The 18,003-nt window shown below is 45.6% G+C and overlaps 1 protein-coding gene across 4 annotated transcripts in view; it reads left to right on the top strand.

The window, feature by feature from the left end:
• Positions 1 to 237: 237 nt before the first annotated feature.
• PRIMA1 (proline rich membrane anchor 1) overlaps positions 238 to 18,003 on the top strand; it is a 63,990-nt gene continuing 46,224 nt past the window's right edge. For 2 of the 4 annotated variants that reach the window (XM_068946905.1, XM_068946907.1), the window contains exons 1-2: positions 7,007 to 7,334; positions 13,727 to 13,877. In XM_068946905.1, coding sequence (XP_068803006.1) covers positions 7,242 to 7,334; positions 13,727 to 13,877 — 244 coding nt within the window. In that variant the 5' untranslated portion in view covers positions 7,007 to 7,241. Of the gene's footprint in view, positions 321 to 6,985; positions 7,335 to 13,726; positions 13,878 to 18,003 lie in introns of those variants that run through there. The other 2 variants (XM_068946906.1, XR_011141633.1) reach the window with 2 other exon arrangements.

Raw genomic sequence — 18,003 nt, 5'->3', positions numbered from 1 at the left:
GATGTGGGTTTGCATGTTTGGTGTAGCCTGGTGTGAACGCTCTTGGTAAGGGTTCTCTGCAGAGGAGGCCCCAAACCACACTCCCAGGGCAGCAGCTGATGGGAAGGGAAGGGAAGTCACCAGGGAGGGGATTCCCTGGGGAAGGCTGTTTACGTGCACATTCAAACCATGGCTGCACATGTATCTGAGCAATCAAAACCAGAAACTAGTTTCACTTCAGCAGTCCACATAAAAGCACGCTCCTGCTCTTCCCTGGGTACATGCCACACCTTCATGCCTACATCCAAGCATCTCAAAATCTTCCTGACAGAGCTTTCAAGGTAGGTGGGATGGGGAATAGTGAATGTAAGTATGGAGCACACATCTCAAAAAACTCATCGCTGTACAGTCACTTTCTTTTCTCCTTTCAGCAACTGCCCATGTGTACAGCTACACCTGGCTAACTCTCCTCTTCCCCTCTGTAATATTCCTCTCTGTTCTCCTTATACTACAGCATAATTTACAGGCTAGGGAATGATCCAGCAGGATTTGCACAGAATTTGCACAACCAGTGCCCTCTCCAGAAAGATACAGATCTAGTGTGCCCGAGCAGTGTAATGACTGAGGGGGGCAGACCGCTGAGACCAGCTTTCTATCCTTTCCTTCCTAAGCTTTTCCCCATGCGCTGGTGAACACAGTGGTATTTTGTTGCTCAGCAGTCTTCAGTGAATGCAGTCACTGGTTCCTTCCTTCACCCATATTAGGTACTTGCTTGCCAAGTCATCTGCTAGGCTTTGCACGGCAGATTTTGATCACTTTCCACTCACTTGTAATGGAAATAGCAATTTCCTGGCCATAAATGAAGTCCTCACACCCATTCTCCTATACCCAAACGTAGCCAGATATGTGCTAAATCAAAATGGAAGGACTGGTCATCGAGTTACAGATGCATCCCACTGACCAAAATAATAAGGAGAAAGAAAAGGAATGGTGAAAAACTATTTACAAAGCTGGTTCTCAGTTGAGTGTTTCTGATGACTTTTATTAATTATTGAATAATTTCATACATTATTCAAGCTTTTCCTGTAGCTTCTCCTATCATCAAAATCCCTAAAGGACTGGAATCAATCAGGCAGCACATTGTACTCCTGCCTCCTGTGTAAAAGGTGGGTTCACATGCAGAGGGACAGGGACCTTCTGTGTGTGTTATGGCTCTGCTCCACTGGCTGCTTTTTCTCCTGCTAATTTGTGTTTAGAGCAATCTTGCCTGAAAAGTTCTTCTCAGATTATTTCCAAACACTTTCCTGGCCTCATACAGCAGGACAAAGGTCTTTATTAAAATGCAGAAGGTATGAGCCAACCCTGATCTCTTTCGCTGCACCTCCCCAGAGGATTTTGTATGATGCTCCCCAGTATATCTCACCCGAGTGCCCTGCCCAAGCAGCCTCCGTTCTGGAAGCCAGATGGTCAGGGTGGTCCCAGCCACAGTGACAGAACAGTCAGCCTGCCCCTGAGATCTGAAAAGTGGCAGCTTTATAAAATCTCATTCCTAATTTTTTGGATTAAAAATAGGGGTAACAGGTGAGAGAGATACAGGGCAGAAAGAGAAATCCATTTTCTGTCAAAAGGACCATGTTTAAAACATTTTTTGTTGAAACATTGTCCAACTTATAGACCTATAGACAAAGGTTCTACTCACCAGAGCAATTCAGTTATATTTAGGCTAAGAATAGAAATTCTTGGACTCATAGTTTTGGGGAAGATTCTAACTCTAGGTGTCCACTAAAGAGACAATCAAAAAAGGATTTCACAAAATCTGACTTCACCTTTCTTTTAAGTAGATCAGTGCCTTTAGCACCTTAACCAAAATATTCGGAGGTTCCTACATGCAGGAGCAGTTAAGAAGAATAAGTCTTGCTGATAGTTTTCCCTAGAAACTGTCATTCTGTCCTTGCCCTTCCACTGGAAATACGTACACTCTTGTAAGTTTATTCAGCCTCATCCTTGTCATCTATCCATTTCCGTAATAATCCGGGCAATTATAGTTATGTTCTTATTTCATTCTTCATCTATAATTAACTCAAGGATAGTAGAGAAATACATCTTTAATAGTTGTATGGAACAAGGAGAAGCATTGTTTAGGGCTTACTAAAGTTTGAGGAATAATTATCATCTGATCAGATAATTCCTAGTGGAGAAGCTGCAGGTCATAAAGTATTAGACAATTGTACTGGATTCCACATTAAAGCCGGTGAGGAATTCCACCTAAAAATGTGTAACCTCCCCTGTGTTTTCCATTAGCCCTGCAAGAGAGTGAAATGGAGGCCAAGAGTAAATTGGAAGGCGATGCCTTCATGCAATCTTTTGCATGTTCGAATAAAAAGCATATAATCTTCTGTAAAACGTCTGTAAATGTCTGTTAAAAACAGATGAAACCTAAGCAGTAAAAAGAAGTGATGTGGCGCCAAGCTGAATTCTGCAAACTGAAATTTATTCCAGATGCAGGGATTTCATAATAGCCATAATGAACTAAGAAGGTAATATTTGTAAAGAGACGTAAGGTGTTATGAGACCTATTGATATAGTTGAAAAAAGCAGACACATTTGGGGGTGTACAAAGCCTTCCTCACATCTGGGACCTTCCCAGACACTTTTCATATGTAATTCCACACATTTTTCTTTTACATTTATAAATAAAGATCAGTGATGCTGCTGAGCAAATCCATTTGCTGAAGAGCACAAATCGTGACAAACTACCGAAAGTGAGTAAGCAGGAGGCCTGTTTATCACCAAATGCAGCATTTTAGAGCTGAAAAACTGAAAAAGCCAGAACAGGCTTACATGATGTATAATCATAACAGAGGTCATTTCTGGTCACAAGTACAAATCTGCAGTGTCCTATAATTTAAGGTGCTGGAACATAACCTAAAGATTGCATGATGCAGGCTTATATGTTGCTCCTACTTCACTCCTTTAAACTGATATAGGTCCATTGATTTCGGTGAAGGTATCCCTGATCTATACCAATGGAAAGGAGATGCTTGCCTTTGGTTTCTAGTTATAGGACAGTAGCCCATATTTATCTAGGAGAAAACTTGAAGAGCCTTGATGAAAGTCTGAATGCTTTAAAACTTAAAATCCACTTCCAGTATTTGATTAACTATTAATTCAGTATATCAAAAATGAAAAAAAAAAAGACAATTGTGTTAACAGTTTATTCTAGATGCAAACTCCTCCACTGCTTTTGCTAATGTTGACCTTTATTAGCTTGTGAAGGGCTAAGGACTCCCCTATAGGCTGTGGATTCCCATGTAGAGAATGTAAATTTACAGATAATAAGTTTGCTTTTCACATGCTGAAGCACCTCTTTACACAGATGGAGCAACAAAAATATTTTTAAAAGAACAGCAATAGCAATATTTTCAGTATGATCAAAGTGAGGCAATAATGTGAATTTACCAGTCTGTCCATGGTATTCTAGGATCAACACTAGGAATGAGAATTGAGAAAGACAGCAGGAGGCTTTGAAACCGCAGTGCTGAAATGTTTTCTGCTTACGCTTTGACTAGTGTTTCACCAGGTCTAAAATTCTTTTTGAGCTCATTGACTTGCATCCAGAAATGTCATTAGCAAAAAAGGCTTAAATGGATTCTTCTGAGGCCTGACTGACCACAAAGCCCCATCCTGAGAAGTGATCGCCCTCACTTCCGTTGCTTCTGCTTCCAGCTAAAAGTCTATTTGAATGTATCAGAAGATGAAGGAACAAATTCTACCTAAAGCCAGATTGATGGAAATCTATTGATTTTAAGGAAGTTTCAACAAGTCAGCTTGGAATAGAACCTTCTCCCAGGTCCTCTAAACACTTGAATACATATTGTAGACTCAATCTATAGTGACAAAATAAATAGCCTCTTAGAGTCCATTTTAACCATTATGGCTACTTAGAATAAAGGAGTACGGATAATGTTTGCTTGTACAGCTAATCAGTGTTGCAGTCCTTATAATGTTTCCCGAGCAGTCACTGTATTGGTGTGCTAATCATGATTGTTCTGAATATCAGGATTTGTTAAAAAAGAGAGTAAACAAGATAAACTAATCTCCCCTTTGATAATCAAACCAAATATGAAAGGATAGTAGTGGTCCTTATGCTATTGAGTGTTAATATACATGTTAAATTTTACAGACACTGCTTGAATGATATTGCTTGTGCAGTCTTTTTCTGAGAAAAAAATCCTTTCAAATAGCTTAAGTTTTTATGCAGTGGCATAAAAAAGCACTTTCCATCTCCAGAGCACTGAGCCATAACCTGGGCCTGTGTTGCTCACACGAGCGAAGGAGCAGGCATTGCTTTTGATTTCTGTGATGTGCTAAATACACCTTGGAAGTCAGCACCCCTTTACTACCTCAGCCACCAAACATACCATAACCTTCAAGTAGCTAGATTTGGACATGTAACAGGTGAGAAAACTGGTGCAGATGATTTAAAAAAAATAGCGTCCAAGGTAACAGGGGAAGTGGTGGTTAGAAGTAGGATTACAACTCAGGAAAGTTTGGTGCTGGTTCAGCGATCAAACCCGTTGCCAATATCCATCTCAACATTTAAGTAGTGTGACTGCTACAGAAAAACCATCATGTACTTCCTTGCACCTGCCCTGGTGCTACAAAACACTTGGCATGCTATTAAGCAAAACATATATAAAGTCCATCATTGTTTTAGGGCCTATAGTTTTATAAGCACCATATAATTTATCCTCCTTATAAGTGGGAAATATTCCTGGACTCTTATTTTCTCTCCATAGGAACTACAGAATAGAAGTCAGTGAAATTAATGAAAAGCACTGGTACCATGTGGACAAGAACAGGGCACATAGTCAGCACTTTCTTCAGCCATTCTGTTTAATGGGAAATACTCTTGCATGTGAACAGCATGACTGGGGCCTGGGCTGGAGACTGAATTTAATGCATCTGCAGCCTAGTCATTTTGCTAAAGGAGCTGTCCCTTACCAGTCGAAAAGAGAAAAGATGCCAGTTACCTGGGCCAAACCCTGCTCTTAGTTACATTGCAACAATATCCTGCACTGATTGCACTTGCTTCTGTGCAACTGCAAGTAGAGTTTGGCCCTGCGTCCTCCGTCCCCCAGTTTGTCTTTGAACCAAAGGAACTACACTTAGACGCCGGTACTTGGGCAGTTGCTAATGGCAGGAAAATCCACAGTGCCTTTGACATTAAGTCATTGTAAACACTGAAAGAAAAGAAATCTGCGTTGCATTTTTTTGGCGTACAACGCCTAAAGCCTTATCTCTCATTCTGTCAGGAGCCAAGAACTATGTATACAGATGGTGCAATTTATTATGTTCTGCACTGTGACCAAGTGCTGAAATACCTTCAGGAAATCACCAGAAAGCCTGAAAAGCTTTGCTGTCTCTTGTGACTCCAGCTCAGTAAAACTATAATTGAACAAGCACGGTATATTAAGCACTGTATGCTACACAGTAGACTGACAGAAAAGGACTTCATCTTTTTAGGTATAATTACAGAAATTATATTTGCTGTACAATTACTCCCTGTACCCAAGGTCATAAGGTTTGTGTCTCTCTGCACCCTGCCCTTACAAACCCATGCGACGGGCTTTACAGATAAATGCATAGCCACAATGGGCCACGCTCAGCTCAGGTGTAACTCCATTAAATTTCAGTATGCTGCTCACATTTGTAAGATATTGCTGGGCCTGATTGCCCTCACATTTAAACCAGCGCCAGTCAGGACAGTAATGAATGGAGTTATGTTGGGGTGATGGTGGTGTGAAAAGAGAATTTTAGCCCTTCTTTAGAGGAAGGGTTAGCATATTTTAATTCCTGCTTTATCGAGCGGCTTTTTATGAAATAGTTTTTCTTAACTTGGCTGAGTGGGTGCCAGAAATACAGATACAGACTACAATCAGTATCCCACACTCATTTATCTCTGAGTATGAAATATAAAGCTTGGGCTCAACATTTTCTCTGAACCTGTTTGTTTACTCCATTGAAGGCACCGAAAATAGGACCCCTGTGCCGTTGACCCAGCAAAGGATATTTATTAGCGTTTTGATATACAACAAATCCAACTTGCAGCAATGGCCACCATTCACAGAGCAGTGGTTTTGCTCGTTAGCTGCTGCGCTGAAAACAAACCCATCCTCATCTTCAGTTTTCTGCACCGTTTCCTCTTTGTAAAGAGGCAAGAACGTGGTGCCTTTGTAATACGGGATTCTTTATCCACTTCCTTGCAAGCGCTGTTAAATATTTCAGGGTGCTTCATTATCACAGAGCTGCATGAACGTCACATCGCACCAAACACGGAGCTGGGGGAACAGAGCCGACAAGTTGCGCCTGTCACAGGGCAAGCATCACGCTGGCCGAAAAAAAGCGCCTGACCGAAATTTGGGGCTGCGGGTCCTCCTGGACACCGCGTCGCAGGCTGCTCGGAGGGAGGCGGGGGCCCCCGGTGCCCGGCTCCTCCCGCGGGCGCCCTCGGGGCTCCTTTTTCTCGCCGGTGCCGGCGGCGGCGGGAGCTGCCCGCGCCCCGGCGCCGCGGCGCCCCGGCCCAGCCCCGCGGGGGGAAATCCCACCCGGGGCCGAGGCGGAGGAAACCCGCCGCCGGGAGGAGCCCGGCAGGGGAGGGAGAGCCGAGGGGAGCCGAGTGCCAAGCGCACAGTGGGCTTGAAAAATCACTGCAGCAGCGGCGGCGGCGGCGGCGGCCCCGGGCTGCGCGGGCGGCCGCTCCGGGCCGCGGCCCCTCTGCCCCCGCGGCCGGCTCCAAACTTTTTCGGCCGCCCGCCCGCGGGCCGGCTCGGGAGGGAGCGGCCGCAGCGCCCGCCCCGCCGCAGGCGCCGAGCCCCGGTGAGCGCCGGCCGGGGCGCCCCGCTGCGGGCCGGCTGCCGCGGCGGCGGGCGCCGAGCATCCCGGCCTCTGCCGCTGCCCGGGGAGGGGAGCCGAGGGAGGGCGGCGAGGCGAGGCGAGGGGAGGGCCGGGGGTGGGGGCACCTCTCCCCGCTGAGGAGAGCCGGGGCTTGCTGGGCGCTGGGTTTTCCCGACCACCCTCTTCCCTCCTCACCCGCCCATCTCCCTGCCTCCCTCCCCTCTTTCCCTCCCTTTTTCCCTCCCTCCCCTCCGGAATTAAAGTTGGGACAGTCGCGCTCCGGGGATGGGTGCGAGCCAACGCCGCGGCTGCCGGCTCTCTCCGCTCAGTCCCCAGGTCGCCCGGAGCCCGCCCGCCCAGGAGGGATGCTGCTGCGGGAGCTGCTGGGGCTGCTCCGCCGCTGCTGGCCCTCGCTGCTGCTGCACTGTGCCCTGCACCCGCTCTGGGGCTCCATCCAGGTAGGGCCCGCCCGTCCCCGCCGCGGCCGGCTGCTGCCCCGGGGGCGGCCGCGGGCTCCGCTCGCCGGGGGCGGCCGGGAGCGCGGGGCCGGGAGCGCCTCGGCGGCGGCGGCGGCGGCGCGCCCGCGCCTGTGCCGCGCGCACGGGCACGCGCGTGCCTCGGCGGCCCCGCGTGTTGCTCGGGGCCGGCACGCCGCGGAAAGGGCCGCCGGGCACGGGGAGCCGCCGATCCGCCGGAGGCGAGGGGCGCTGCTTGCGCTCGCTGCTCCCGGCGCGTGAGAGTGATCAGCACATGGGCGCCAGCCCCGTGGGCGCGCAGAACTTGCATTTCGGTTTGGTCTCCCCGAGCAAAGCATAGCGGGCTTTCCTGAGCGTGCTGACAGCAAGAGGGTTGTAAGAGTGTTTGCTGCAGGTGGCAAGATGTACAGAGGAAGCAATGCGCTGATCGGAGCTGGGAAAGTCTAGTTTTGGTAATGTTTTGCCATGGGTTTCGGGTGCTGATTGTGAATTGAGGATTTTCTGGGGAAAAGGCCGAATCAGCTTTTTGTCAAATCCGTTGTGTGGTATGACCTTGATTGCAATGTGGGGCGACCAGCAACCTTTATGCAGATAGACTGAGAGAAATTAGTGTACTGAGAGGGAGAGTGCCCATCCAGTTCAAAGAATTAGACCAGCAGCAAAGCTCAACTCAAATGCGTCATTTTGATATTTTAAAGTTTATTTATAGTATATGTCTTCGGAGGAGTGATAGATGAGCCAGCCAAGTGCTGTTTAAAATGGAACAATTGCACTTTCTTGCTTGGAGAAAACATAGTGGAGACTCCACGTCTTTTACTCCTTGTTCTAAACTTAGCGACTCCCAAAAGATTAAACAGAGATGATGTTTGTTTTAGCATCTTGTCTCTTGCTGTGAGTGACAGGGAGGATTCCTGCTTCTTACAGATTAAATGAACACAAACACAACAAAAACAACTTCCTTTAAGCCAATGCCCCCTGTCAGCACTACCCTCCTGCTGTCCTGCCCGAGTATTCAGGCGGCTAAGTGTAAGTTAAAATTGTAACTATGTATTATTAAGGGAAACACAATTGTGTTAAAAGGGATGCTTTTTGAAACCTCTCCCCTGTAATTAGTCAATCAAGCAGCCAAAAAAAAAAAAAAACTTGCATAAACATCTTTCTGGCAAACTACTCAGGTGATCTAAGCTGATCTTTCAAAAATAAGTACATTTATAACAACAATAAGAACGAAAACAGGCTCTGGAAAATGTGAAAGCCAGGGTGCCCAGCCTTTCCTTGTAATAATTTAAAAGTGTTGTTGCCTCATTCTTCATCTATAGTTGTGCTGTTGCTTCCTGTTCTGTGTAAGGCCAAACAATATATCTCCTATACTCAAGCTTTCTGCTAGCCTCTTCTAGAATGCATATAAGGATCCTAGCAGCACATACGAATGCGAAGGAGAGGCCTGGACTAGTCAAGAGTCTGCAGTGAGATATGGCCGTGGTTAAACACACCTAGTGAATCTCTGTAATCCAGGCATATTTTAGCAAGCCCATATTGAAGCCTTGCTGCCTTTTCTCCTGCAGTGATTTTCAAATCAGCCCATTTCTTTCTGTCCACACACATCCCTGTTTTTCCAGGCCCTGTAGGGATGGTGCCACCATCTTTATGCCCAGGCTTTCTGGCAGCTATCTCCAGCACTGGGTGCTTTCACAGGCTGGCCAGCCCTTTCTGCCACTGTGCACAAATCTCCTTCACCTTTGAATCCTTCCCTTGACTCCTCTTTTCTACACTGAGTTATAAGATTTGCTCTTTTCTTCAAAGCCTTTCAAGCCATGCTTTCCTCAACTAATCCACTAGTGCCCCATCATGTTGATCCCCCATCCCTGCTCCATCCGTAGCAGCCATCATGTTGTCCCACATCACTTCTTCCCCCAGCTCCTCTTCACCCGTTATGCCATGCCATGACTGACATGTTCAACAGCCTTCCCGTCCACAACCCCCGATTCCCTTCTCAGGCCCTACCTTGAGACACTTAAGAGAATCAGTCAGATACTAATCAGAGGAGAAACATTTATCTTATTAAGAAAGGCAACACAATCTTTTTATTAGTGTAGGAGCCAGCATAATGACAAGAAGAAAGAGAAGATTCTATCTCAGGCTTTTGGCATAATTAAAAACAAACAATAAATGTCATGATCAGTAGTGGAGTCACATTTTTTCTGGTTTCATAAACATGGATCCAGATTAACTCTGCTGTGAGTTATGCAGAGCTGTTCTGGATTTCAGCAGTGTCAAGATCTCATCTGTGTAGACTGCTTCCAAGAGACACAGCTCCTGCCACATCAGCAGGCTTTTAGGGATCTCTGTGCTTTTTCAGTCAATTGCATTTTTCTTGTCAAGCTCTCCTCCTTCTAACGATTCAGAAAGTCACAAGAGGGCCACCCTCCGAGGACTGTATTAATCCTCTGTTGCCAGCTGTCGAATCCATTCTGCACTGTAGAGCATGTTCGTGAACTGCCGCAACCCCATGGGACTGAAATCCTAAACAGCTCTGACCACATGCAGGTTTCTTCTTCCACTCTATGCCAAGCAGGACTAGGACTACTACTTCTGCAGGAAATCTTGGACTGAAGAGAAATATGTCATAGATATGAACTTCAGCTGAAGGAATACAAAAGGAAATCATCAGTATCACTCCTTGTTTGCTTTTCCCTGGATATCTCCGAATCACATTTGCATTTGCATGAACATTAAAATATTTGCCTTTTTTACAGAATATGTTCACATCAAATGCACAAATCCATAAAGTCAACTCTCTCCATGTTTTCAGAGTGGGGGGAAATGCATCACCTCAAAGTCCAGGCAACACGTATGTCCCATCTGGCAAACTGCTGAACATGTTAAGAAAGCCTCGTGCCAAACAACAAATCAAGTTTTAGGCAGGTCAAGAAGACAGAGGTTCATTGCACTTCCAGCAACTGGAAGAACGACTGAATGGTGCAAAAATAGCAACTAGGGAACAAGCCCTGTTCCATAGACCTCCAGAGATGGCACCTTGCTGAGGCAATCTCGGGGCTACAAACTGACAGGCAGCCCAGCGGGTGTTTGATTAATCTTTATCTGCAAAGTGCTGCTCTGCTGAAGCCATTCTGGGGCCTTGTTAATGTCTGGCAAAATGAGCAAGCAGTAAAGTTTGAGGCCGGACTCTAATTAGCAGAATTGTCCAGAGAAAGATTAGGCTCTGTCAACATGCCTTTTTCCTCCTGCCATCTCCTGTAGAGGCTGCTTACCTTCAATTGCAGACAGTAGAAAAGAAACATAATTTATTTCATCATCCTTTGCCGGAGCAAGATTGTTCCCTAAAGCATATTTTCTAGTGATTTGTTCTGTAATAGCCTTCTTTCCTTTTAGAAGAAGACTAATAGGCATCAACAGTGAGATTTTTTTTCTTGAAAATGAGCCAAATGTCCTCTCTCTTCTTCTTAATTCTATCTTGCTACGGTTAATCTTCTTGCAGCAGTTCTTGACTACTTCTCTCCTCCTCTAGGCCCTCAACCTCGATTCATGTCTTTCCTTCTTGTGCCAGATTTCAGCTACCTGGCAACATCTCTGTTCTTTTAAACTAACCCTCTAAGACAACCCCTTGGTGAGGTAATACCTGTGTTCCTTGCACTGTCTTCTAACAACCATTTTAAGGAAGGACAACAGTAGGGAAACAAGTAGGTGGCAAAGCCTGCTCTATTGAATGTCAGCTCTTTCCTGACTATTTCAAAATTAGTGTGGGGAATCTTGATAAAGGATCAGACTGATACTGAGAGACAAAGCAACTTCTTTTAGAAATAATATTTTAAAAGTACACATAAGCAGAGAGTAGCTGGGCATGTATAGGGTTAATCTTGTCTGTAAAGTAATTGAGAAAAATATCCACTGGTTTCTGAGGACAGTCTATTGCCAGCCTAAGGTAGAAGAGCCGCCAGGGATTTAAAAGCAGTCAATAGTTCTAAAAAAAGACAGAGCAAGCCTTTCGGTCTTGATTGATATTAAGTTAGAGCAATAAGTCAGTGTAGCTTTTCTGTACCAGCACCATGTTCAGACATATATACACAAAGCTGCTTCTGGTCTGCAGATGAAGTTGGCTCCAAGTCTGTTCAATGTTATTCTTCCCTGTATCTTTTCTCTCCCACTTCCCCGGCTCCCAAGCGATTGTAGTGATCCGTAGCAGTCCATGACCGGAGCACCAGGCAGGGGATGATAATTAGGCACTAGTAGTTGCTTCCTGACTAGCTTCCAGGGGCCAGTGGAGAGATATTGCCCTACTTCCTCTATGAGGACTGTAAATGTTATCACACCAGTCGGACTCAGGAGATACTCCAGGTGACTGACACTGCCAGCACACTGAGCTGGCACTATAGCTGAGGGGCTCCTGCTGAAAGAATCGGTAGCATGATAATATACATGAAGGTTTATACAGCCAGGTCACTTTGATTCATTAAGGCATTCAAAGAGTTTGTGCAATTTCTGAGAAGCTGTTTGGGATGGTCTTTAACCACCCTTTTACTGTTACCTCGTGGTGAAGGGGAAAGTTGGAAAGCGCTTGTGCTGAATTTGTTTTTCTCTATGTTTGGTAATAGACTATGACAAGCTGTTTAAAGAACGGACCCTTCGGGCTTGGGCTGTGCTGAGCCTTCCTTCCAACTCAGCTACACGTAGGCTTTTCCATTCCTTTCTTCCCTCCCTATAAGAGTTAATCAACAAAGCCCTACCTCTGTTTTCCAAAGGCCAGAGTGATGCATCTTTCTGCATTTAAAAACTGGCTACACATGTGAACATGTCCTTTACGCAGTGATGCTGTTTTAATTAGCCACATCTCTCTTTCTGGCCAGAAATACAAGAATTGAACGTGTGCAACTTTCCCGCAGCCAAGAGGCAGCATGGCTCCCATGGTCCCAAGCTGTGGGTTGTGCAACAGGGAGAAGCTTGCCAGCTGTACTGTAGGCTGGGAGGTTGCGGTGGGAAAGGGAACAGGAGATGGACTTTGCATGCCTAAAACTGGCAGGGGAAGGGGGCCGAAGATGCTGGGAAAAGCACTTGGGCAGAAGAGAGGAGAGGGAGAAAATGACCATGGGCAGCCTTGGGGATAGGCAGGGAGGTGGAAGAGGCCTGCCTGAAACAGGTCAGATAGATTGCCGTAAGCACATCCTTTTTGGAACAACCAGCTTGTCTTATTAGGGATAAGAGCTAATTAAAGAAAAAGATGCAACAGACTGAAACTATTGAGACAGTAACCCTCCTAAGACCAAAATGCAGCAGACTATCCCTGTTCAAGACAACAGAATGTTCACTTAAATTCCCTTAGCTATGGTCAGACATGGGTGGTCTCCTAATCCTAAATTCAAAATGCTTTTCAACTTTGTATCCTCAAAATAGTATCCTGTATTTTCTGTATAAGTCTCAGTTCATTCAGAAAGAGCTGGCTTAGAGACCCCTGAGGTTGACACCAATTGGAAGCTCCTGCAACATTCACTGAATTTCCTTTCCCTTTTCAGCTTACTCCATTTCATAGCATAAGATTAGAAATTGTACAGTTCCTGAATATTCCTTAAATCCCTAGTCATGTAAATAATATTGATGGTAAGGAAAATAAGCTGTTAATAGATGCTCCTTGTCATGACCACTACTGGCTAAATCATTGTCTGTTGCCCAGTGAAACCTCCTCCTGGGTTTTTCAATGCCTTATCTTCAGCTTTATTACTAACCTGCACTGCACAGTAGAGAGGCTAAAAGTCACAGTTTGTGGCATTTCCATTTTGACCATATAATTTCTATGGTCTTTATATGAGCAAAATGTGGGCTCTTGCCCTAGTGGGCAGTGAAACACTCACCAAAAATGGTCTCTGAATACCAAAAAGACAGCCTGGCAAAACAGAGGAGAGATCTCATCTGGCTTTGCATTCTGCCATAAGGAAAATGAATGTAATCCTGACCCTAAATGTCTTGCAATCTTTATTGGCTCTCTTTGGCTTGCAGCAGCAACTCTGTGAATAATGCATGCTGTTAGATGGGTTTCCTAAGGAAAGAAGGTTTACATAATCATATTGTCTGCCAGTACCCGCCTTCTCCCTACCACATAATAACTCTGAAAACAGCTGGCCAATTTCAACCAAATTTGACAGAGGGAAAGAAGTCTCAAAGATATTGCGTTAAGCAGAAGGAAAAAAAAAAAGAGACTGTGTAGGGAAGAGACACTTTTAGTGGCCTCACTGAGGAACAGGCTGTGGCGTGAGCTCATTTCGCACCAGGCGTCAGAGGTGCCACTCAGGAACTCAAGTCCAAGAAACACGTTGATGGAAAATCTGGTTCTTCTGCTCACACAATGACTTGTTTCTTCACAGGTCACTCAGGGAGAGCCCCAGAAGTCATGTTCCAAGCCTGTAGCAGAAAAAGTCACAGAGAGCTGCCAGCAAATTTGTCAATGTAGACCACCTCCACCATTACCACCGCCTCCTCCGCCTCCACCACCCCCGAGGTTGCTAGTTGTCCCAAGTAAGTAGACACTGGTACGGCTGTGGTGTGCTGAGGGAGGGTGAAGTGATGGGGACGCCTGCACAGATGGAAGGAGAAAGAAAATGGGAGATGGCACAGTTAGCTCGTTTGTCATTTTCCACTTAGCAAATGGAAGAAATGTTCTCAGAAGAGATGGAAATCTGATTTCTGATCAATGAATAATGCTTGGCTTTTGGAGGAAAGCCAGAGAAATTCCCTCCTTTCATTATATTATGTATGATTCCCTGGCTTTAAATGATTCAGTAGTGTCCTGGCCCAAGGAAATGCTTTCTTTCCACTCCCGTTCACCCATGCAGATGGTGCTATGCTTCCCCTTGATTTACATGGCCTCCTGTTTAGCCAGGTATGCAACTTGAATGTCCGCGTAGTTCAAGACAAATTAGTTTATGAGCAGGCAAAATGTCACACATTGCCTAAACAAACCTGCAGTTTTGGCCCTCTTCAAGGCACTGGAGCTATACTGATTTGCTACAGTGTTCAGTCGAATTCACTGCTTTAATTTGCTTAAAACTGTAAAAAAAATCAGGGGCATATTAGGAGTCAAGGGCAAGTGAGCCAGGCTAAGGAACAGTGCTCTTAGCCATTTTCAGATTGCCCAGTTCCTCCTCATTTCCAGCTATGCAGCCTCACATCAGGCACCCATTCAGGCATAACCCTGAGCCTACAGTTCCTGCTGGCTACCTCTGCATGCTCCCCTCTTGCCCTGGGTGAATATTGACTTATCCAAGCTGAATTGCCCCCGGGAGTGTAAGGTAGCATAGGCAAGGCTGCCCAGAGAGGCTGCGGGATATCCGCCCTTGGAGGGCTTCAAGATGCAGCTAGACAAAGTCACAGCTGTCCCAGTCTCGTGTTGGCAACCATCCTGCTCCAAGCCAAATGCTGGACTAGCCGATCTCCAGAGTTTCCTTCCAGTCGGTATTTATGTGATTCCTGAGGCATAAATCCCTTCTGGGCTGCGGATAGTCTCTCCGCATAGTTGTGACGGTGGACGACGGGGAGGCAGAGCCCCTCAGCAGCGTGATCAGCCTCGCCGGTGGAACACCCCCTGGCTGGGTGCAGGAGCACGGCTGAACTCTGCTCAGATACTTTTAGTTCCCAGGTGTTTCATCTTTCAGGAAATCTCCTTACCACTTTCTTATTTCCACAAATTTGCCTTTCCCTAAAAGGCTGCTTATTAATTCTTCTCCCTGCTTAGATAAACTCCCCCGAGAGCACTGTTGCAAAGTATATCTATTATCCTTCTCAGCACTTCCCCCAGGAGAAATGAAATCATTAGGTAGCATCATTTGGCTGTTTATCAGCTCCATCCCCAGATGTGCAGCAGACAGGAGGAAGGTTTCTGCACAGTTTTGAGAGTGGTAGAGGACAGGAAGAATTTTGTAGCATGTCTTCTGCCAGGAGTGAACTTTGTGTTAGTGCCACACTGCAGGAGTTTAAGACAAAGGCAGAAAAAACAGTAGTTGGAAACACTTGGGAGAGAAGTGGCAGAGCGATGTTAGCACTGGGACAAGCTCTGCTGCTGAACTGCAAAGGCAGGAGAAAAGTGGCTATGGTGCCGCTTTCCTCTTGCTGGGCCACGGGAGGCTTCTGTCTGCCGTCAGGCAGCTGGCATGAGTGTACTGATGTGTCTGCTGTGAAGTGGGAAGGAAGTTATATCGAAAAAGTCTGTCATACATTGCAAAGGAGGAAAGAGCAATCAAATGGTGAGTCTAGGGCCTACAACGGGGGTAGCCTGATGCTTACTCAGGCTGGATTGCCAGGTGCTAACCCAGTTCTAAAAATGAGCTATAGAAATCCAGATGACTAATATTTAAACAAGCTATTTCATTCCAAATGCAATAAAAAAAGAGATTACACTTTCCTTTCACCAGTAAGCTTTAAAGTAGCAATCAAGTGCCTCATCTTGAAAGATGCTTTCATTATTATCAGCTGTCTAGGCACTGTGATTTAACCCACGAGTACAGCAATCCCTTTTCTTGTGAGAATGAACAAGCCTCCTTGCTAAATATTGATGTTTTGGACATTGCTTTTAAACAGTGTTCAGGGGAGAGCGCAGTAAAGGGACAAGACAAGCTGTTATTAAGTGGTTGATGCCTAGACTTGCACTTTGCACTTTTTAAGTGATTAAAGTTAAGCGCTGGAAAGACCTCAGTGAAAAGCAGCAGCCCATCTGCAAGTTTTCTGCCTTTGCCAGGCACAGTATCTGCACCACAAGGCACTTTGAAAAGATGTTTCCATTGCTCTCAGCGATCTCTGTCAGCCACAAAAAGGCTGCAGCCTGCTAGGCACAGTCCTTAAAAGCTCTTTTTCCATTCAAACTGGTAGTGGCTGGTGGTTTAGATCATCTCTACCTCCTAAAGCCGCTATTGTGGCTTGTGTCAAATGGTAAAAGCCAACAGATCCAAAATTCCAGTCCATCCAGTAACTGCAGACACTGACAGTCCAATTATCTGCTAAATGAAGCCATCTAGAGCCCTTTGACATGTCCTGTCTGGTCTTTAGCTGCTGGTGTGGAAAAGCAAAGGATGCTCTTAGTGTCTCCAATCCCACCCAAACGTATTGCAGACTCCACTGGGATGCGTGGCATAGCACTAAATAACTGTATATTCACAGGTAAATCCATCTCCAAATGGTCTTTATTGAGCTTAAGGAGACTGTGAGGACTTTCAGGGACAATTACGTTGCATTTGATATCTCTTGAGACATTTCAGTATCGACAGGTAGATCCAGTGACAAATCTTCACCTCTGCTTCCTGCAGATAGAGTTATACAAAATCTGTTAAGAATTCCAGAATTAAAGTATAATTATTGGTGAATATAATGTTTACTCTGGTGGATGATGAGCTAATTCCCTCCATAGAAAATCAATAGGATCACACAGAACTTAGCAGTCAGTTTAAATAAATGAGGGGTGGGAGGAAACTCCAGCTTTCTAGTCCTTAGGAGGCACAACAATATTATATTCATGTATTTACAACAGGAATATAGGGACAGTGTTTCTGTGCCCCCTGAGGAGACATATCATTCGTTCACCAACACGAATATGGGAAATTAAATTAGATCATTTGGCCCATACGCTTCCAAATATGTGTAACAAAATTATAGGCTGGTGAATTCAGGGAATCCTTCTGCCACCTAAACTCCAGGCCTCAGGAAAGAAAACACAAACTGTTTTTGTTCTCCTTCTTCAGCCATGATCCCAGGCCTCCTTTCCCTATGTTTGTAATGCCTTCACACAGAACACTGATGTTTCCAGTGTCCTTTCTCAACCCACGTTCTTGCCTTCACTGCATCTGCTCCACAGTGATCATCAGACATCAAACAACCCTACACAGCCGGGCAGCAGTGTAGCAAGGGAGCCACAGCCCTGCACTGACTATGGGAGCTGTGCATACATGCCACCAAAGCTATCTCACATGGGATGGCAGAGCAGCCCTGCGTCCTCCACGCTAAGCAGAGGACTACTGCATCCTGATGTGCCCCAGGAAATCAGTCTGCTTTTTGGCATCTAGATGAAGGCTAGGATCAGCCAAGCTGGTCCATTTGGATGTTGATTCTCTGCATATTGTTAGCTTTGAGTTCAGCCTTGTGCCTTTCTATATATTGGGAACACATGGATCCTCACCAGTGATGTTTCAGTTTGGAATTTTCTGAGCTTAATTCCAGGTGCAGTTCCTTAGCATCCCAGTGCAATAATGTTGTCTCATTTGGTACAGGTCTGTACCTTACTAAAAGCCTTAAAGGCTAGGGGCTGTAATTGGTAAAAGAAGTAACTGGGGTGTTGGTGACTGTGCAACAACCTGGTGCAGACCATCAGGAGACACACTGGCTGAGCCAGATACAATTCCTCCAGATGGTCGGGGCATGTTGACGTTTCTGCTATAACTCCTAATACAAGTAGCTGCCAGCTCTTCAGCCTATGCCTAGAAAACTGCTGGTTGATGCAGTTGATGCAGTGAAGGGAAAGCTCATGAGGCTCTGAGGGGTCAGCTAAACTTAGATGCTGGCAGCAAATAAAATAAAAACTTTCAATAAATTCAATATATTCCCTAGACATGTCTGTAATGACCTCAAAGAGCTAGAGGTGCTCAGAATCTGGCCTTTA

Source organism: Struthio camelus, chromosome 5, assembly GCF_040807025.1.
Source record: "Struthio camelus isolate bStrCam1 chromosome 5, bStrCam1.hap1, whole genome shotgun sequence".
NCBI classification, from domain to species: domain Eukaryota; kingdom Metazoa; phylum Chordata; class Aves; order Struthioniformes; family Struthionidae; genus Struthio; species Struthio camelus.
Note: the sequence above shows the minus strand (reverse complement) of the source record. Positions and strands in the feature narration are given on the sequence as shown.